General features: G+C 37.4%; 1 protein-coding gene across 1 annotated transcript; it reads right to left on the reverse strand.

The window, feature by feature from the left end:
- Positions 1-2,415: 2,415 nt before the first annotated feature.
- On the reverse strand, positions 2,416-5,230 carry LOC139727668 (protein SPMIP1-like). Its single transcript, XM_071638653.1, has one exon. It carries the CDS (start codon positions 5,066-5,068, stop codon positions 4,508-4,510), a length of 561 nt encoding a protein of 186 aa, XP_071494754.1. The 5' UTR covers positions 5,069-5,230; the 3' UTR covers positions 2,416-4,507.
- Between the last annotated feature and the right edge of the window lie 770 nt (positions 5,231-6,000).

Genomic DNA, 6,000 nt, shown 5'->3' on the forward strand with positions numbered 1-6,000 from the left:
TGCAGAGGGCATGTCTCACGTATATTCTACAAATATAGTAAACATAATACTCGGGGTATTGGTACACTTTAATTATGAGATTTGATGGACTAACAGCTTTGAAAACAGACCAAAACAAAACATGGCAAAGATGGAACTGTTCTGTGATTTTGATTTTTGTCACATTTTGGATATATGTACAATTATTTCAACTATGTTGCTATACGTTTGTTTTGATGTGATTTGGAAAATGTACAGCCAAATACCATTCTGTGTTATATAATCTCTTTCTATAGACCTCTCTTTCAAGGACCCCCCCCCCCCCCCTTTTTGGTAGTTTCAGCAGTTTACACAGGCTGTTTGGAGTCAGTAACAAACTGGTTAAAGATATACACACACAGGCAACTCCCATTTTAAAGAAATCCTTGAGACTGATAGTTTTCTTTTTCATAATTAAGATTATGTTATAACCGAAGGAAATTTTGCCCCATAAACTTTATTGATAATAATTGTGGGACCTGAATATTGACTTTGTTGTTGTTACCATGTATATATGTGGTGTGTCATCACGTTTCCAGCATAAAGTCTGATACCATAAAAAGGAAGAAAAATATGTGTAAAGCTGACTTTTGCAATATAACCTGAGCCGTTTCTAACATTTTAAATTCTTTTTAAGAATATTTTCCTTGTAATGAAGTGGAGCAAATAATATATCAACTTAAAGCTTATCATCTAAAAAGTTAATATCCGTCCAAAACCCCCAAATTTATTTTTCTGACATTATATGGTTCTCTTGATGACACATCACATTTTTGATGGTCTGCATTAAATGCTAATCAATGATTAGTCAAAATGCAATCATGTGACTTGCGCAGCAAGGGTCGAAATTGTTATACAATGTATTCTGAGCAGTGATGCCACATCAGGTGATATAATTCCAGAAATTGGCTGGCTGCTGACGTGGTTAGAATGAAATCACATGTATTTATGTGGACCATATCATACAAGAGATATTGCCTCATCTATTGTAAAATAATATTTGGCAGTCCCTTGAGACTTTTATTTTCCCTCAGTGCTGCATGCTTCAGGGGTATTTAATCTGTTGGGGAAATATAATTTGTGGGGGAAGTCAAGTGTTAAAAAATCGATAAAGGGAATACCTGTTAAATATCGTCTCAGCATGATTTTGTTCATTTTTAGATCGAGATACATGTTTGTTATGTTTGTTTGGTTTTGGGGGGTTTTTTTTGTAGTTGATTGTGAATCAAAAATTAAAGTCAAACATTGCAGCTTTATTGACCCGTCAGATGAAAATAAAAATGCACAAACAGATCTATAATTTACACCACCAAGTCAGATGTGACTTTTTAGTGCCGGGTCTATGACTATTCTTTGTGCTACAAGAACAGGCCATTCTAATTTGCATTTGCATGGAAGTGCATCTGTATAATCCATGTTTTCAAACATTGCATTTTGTTCTTTTTATGTCATTCACAGAATAGAGGCAAGGCTTCGCTATTTTTGTGTTTGGTGTCCAAATGCTACATAGAAGAGTTTGACCAGATGCTAGAATGGTAGACATACTACATGTATGTGCAACATTGCTCATTTACAATCATCTACCTTTGAAATTTACACTTACATCTCATTTAAAAGACTCATTTCTTTGGATGTTTTCTTTTGTCCGAAAGTCGATATGTGTTTGTATGTTTTCTCATTTTGTGAAATACAAATTAAAAGTAGAGATTTTCTTCATTAATCCAGACAAACGTTGTCATTCTAGTGTTTCTGGTGTCATTTATTTTATTGTGGTTGACTGAATTTTGCATTCGTGATTATGGAGGTGATCCTGTAAAGAAACTCAAGTTGCCAATCACTTTATGCTAGCTGTTCATTGCACATGTAACTCTGTTCTTGCCAACCCTGAAAAAGTTCCACACCCAGCTGTGGTTACTTACAGTACTTCACTTTCTCTCTCTTTCCCTGCAATTAACTTGGCACTGTAGAGGCTAATTGTAAAAGTGGAAACGTTTCATAAAAGTTGAGATTAAACAGAAGTCGGGTTATCATAAGTGAGTTTATCAGCCCATCAGAATTGGGTATCTTGAGACTTTGATATTCTGACTTCTGTTTGATCTCAACTTTTTGATAGGCAAAGGGCCCAGATGTTCCAACATGAAGTGTATCTACATGTACTTAATGTCTTACTTAAATGAAAATAATGTCAAGGAATCATTATTCATTATGGCCATGTGTAACACTTGCACTGCCTTCACACGCACATATACATATACACACACACACACACACACACACACACACATGCATATATGTAGATATACAAAGAGTACAACCTTTCAACCTTCCCATCACTATTCCTGAAATACTGCATTAATTCAAGAACTCAATCATGCTAACACCATGACAGCAAAATTACACTTATGTAGCACAACACTTTTTCTTTAATACATGAACATGTGGAGTATTAAAGTGTAACAATCGTTAACCAGAATAAATGTCGCATTTCTTTATACAAGTGTGAAACAATTGTTCAACCTTAATTTGTTCCAAGGACAGAACATAGCACAATAACTTTTTTTTTTCTGACTTGTGCAAGTTATTATTACAAGCTCTTTGTGGTAGAAATTCTATGTAATAATATACATATCGGTGGGCTTAACACAACACTGTAGATGATTATGCCATCAGGATATTGATGCTAATTGCTGCACAGATGTAGCACCATGTGCCAGTTCAATGTCTGTGATGACAAAATGTTGATGACTTCACAAATACCAAATGTCTACTGTAGGAGGTGCAAGATGACATTTTAATAACACAAACTCCATGATTTCTCGGTCGTAAAACAATGCTTCTTACACAGTAACAAGTGGTAATTCTGTATTCTCAATCTCACAATTTGATATGCTTAGGCATCTCTCATGACTTGCAATTCTTAAAATAATACTAAAATGTATGATACAAATCCAGTATACCGCCACTTTAATTTAATGCAGTCTGCCTATATGTATGTTTACTCTCCTCTCTGTCAAGTTCATAGTCCACTGAAATGACATGGTTTTAATACAATAATGCACAATTACAATGAAGGAAATGATTATGAAGCTGCTGGTACAGTGTATTCCTGTTATAGGGAAGTCCTCATACAGGACTGGTGGTTTTCTTTCATTATATTGAAATGTTGTTACAGCTGAACAGTACAGTGTATCAGATGTTTACATACATATATAATTTTGGGACTTCAATTCAAATTACTGTGTGTTGTAACAAGAATTTAGTTTTAAATGTGTTTGTTACAATAGCAATGTACTGTGTACACCTACATTTGGTCTACTTTCAAGATGATACATCTGTGCTAAGTAACAATGTAAAAATGTCACTTGACCACCTCATTATTTAGTCTCATGTATGACGTATTGTACGTAGGTGTATGTGGGAGAGCACTGAAATAGTTTGTTCATCCTCGGATGAGAAAAAAATATGCATAGACAGGGCAACTACAAAACTGTACATGCATAAATGAATGGAAGAATATGATAGACTCCTAAGATGCTGGATATCTGGAATATGCAGAGACTCCAACTCTCCCGTTTTCGATGGGAGATCTCCTGCCGAAAACCCATTTTTGCAAAATCTCCCGTTCTCACGTTTGAGATTTAATTTCTCCCGCCCTGGCTCAATGTCTCCTGTTGGAAAGGATTTCTTACTCACATGTATTGCTATCGTATGTTGCAAAAATAAGCCTTAGATAGCACCAGAGAGCATCTATAACCCTAGGAACTTCGCGTTTCGCACACATAAACTTGGAGTCTTTCGTTTGCTAGGGGTTTCAGGCGGGAGAATCTCCAGATCAGAAGGTGCTTCGGGTTAGAGTCTGTGAATATGACATATACAAAATAGTTCAAAAACACTACAGCTCCATCTAATTTAGACAAATATACACCTGAAATCTAAATACAAAAAGGGAAACAATTGAATTCACATTACACTTTAATAGTCTACTAGCTGGATTGCAGGAGCCAGTTCGTTTGTTTTCTAAAAAGGGCTGTAAAATCGATGTCTCTTGGAAGTACCCCACAAAAGCAAAAGTAGAGAGCAGCGGTTTAAGTTTGAGAAAATCAGGAGTTTGAAATATATTCACATTCGAAATGATAACTTGCACTACTTTATATTTCTTGCTAAAACACCACCATTGTCCAATAAAATCATCATGCTGCGAAAGGCTATCCATGCTTGACAGGAGCTGGAAGTTATCAGTTATTTGCATAATATTGTAATTGATCATTCTCTTTTTACAGTAACACTTCTGTGGACTGATTTAGACAAGTCCAACCATCTTGACCTCACCACATCTTTAAATGTGTTAACCGTTAGGCATGTTCTACATTAAAGTTAGTGGTTTGACAGGCTCCAGGCCTGACATCAACAGTGATTTTGCCCTCTTCATGCACAGCATGACTGCAGCAAGAGAAGTTTCAAGAACTGACATTCTTGTATGTATCTCAATCTAGAATATGCCATTGGTGCGATAGAAAGAGTCCTTGACAATGCGAGAACGCCCAAATGAGGGGGCCTTGAATTCCTTCACAACGTCATCTAGTCTCCAACCATATTCCCAGGAGCTGGTAAGTGGAACTTCGTATTTGCACTCTGGTTTCTTCAGCTTCCGAATCTGCAGATAGGCATAGCGTCCAGTGCCTTCCTTGCTAAATCCTTCATACAATTGTGCACGCACCTTCGGAGTGGCGGGTCTCATCTCCACAAGAAGAGCATCAGGATTTTTTCCAGCCAGCTCTGCAAATTTCTGCTTAGATTCTTCCTGGGCCTTTGACACGTCAGTCTTTGCTGGTGCCTTCTTGGTTTTTAGTGCCTGCACAGGAATCAGCTTTACTTTGGGAACCATGTCCGGGCGCTTCTTTCGAGCGATAGCCGCCTGTCCGCCTTCGCGGGACTCCCTGGCAAACTCCTTGCTGTATTTCTCGTGCCATGCCAGGCGGGTGTAAGCCTCCTTGTGGATGGATTCAGTCCAGAAATTTTGTCGTTGGACATCAAATAATTCACGCGGCATCTTGAGAATATAAGACTATTTCAGTGACTTGAGCTGAAGAAAAGTCAGGTTTCTTATCCTTTTCACTTGAAGGATAACCAGGCACAAATATTAACGGAAACCGCGGAAACCAGTTCCATCTACACAACTATCTGGCTGTAATCATCCGACGTAATGTACGTTGTGTATAATTGGTATCTGTCTGTACGTAACGTGTGGCATGTATGGGCCCACACACATGCATACCGGCGGCGCGTGGAGGTATATCAACAAGGGTGTCGTTATGGTTACAAGACTAGACAATGGCACGGCATGTACCATACAATTGATAGGGGAGCAACGTGAGCATCATAGAATTAAACTTACTTCATTCTCGTGTTTTCATAAAAAACAAGAAGTAATTGCTTTAGCCAATTAATACGAACTATATATGTAAAAGTATTGATGTTAGAATTAATGTGCAAAAAATATATTTTTTCCTAGTATTTGTAGTCAGACCCCATGAGAAGTGGATGAGACACAGTCGGCGCTCTTGTGCCGGTGATTGCCGTGCACACATGGATACCATCGTTGTATCAGGGAGGTGGTAGAGCCCCGCCTCCTGGACGTCAACATGGTAGCCAGACACAATGTTGTAACCCTAATTGAAATTGATTTTTGATGGGTAGAGACGTAGAGACGGGGAAGAGATCGTTTGAAATTTGAAGTTTGATTTTTTTTTTTTTTTTTTTTTTTTTTTTTTTTTTTTTTTTTTTTTTTTTTTTTTTTTTTTTTTAGACCGGGGGCTGTCTTTCAATGTTTTTGAGTTAGTTCTCCACAATTTTTTGCTTCTTAAGTATGATAAGCCAGTTCGCAATCAGCTCATGTGCACATTGGTACAAATGACATTTCTGGTGGGGTTTTTTTCTCAGTTGGGTAGGCACTTCATTCGTTTTGGGGTTTTTTTTTCCCAA

This window comes from Diadema antillarum, unplaced genomic scaffold, assembly GCF_040938485.1.
Source record: "Diadema antillarum isolate AM-2024a unplaced genomic scaffold, OU_Dant_1.0 scf00000018, whole genome shotgun sequence".
Lineage (NCBI taxonomy): Eukaryota > Metazoa > Echinodermata > Echinoidea > Diadematoida > Diadematidae > Diadema > Diadema antillarum.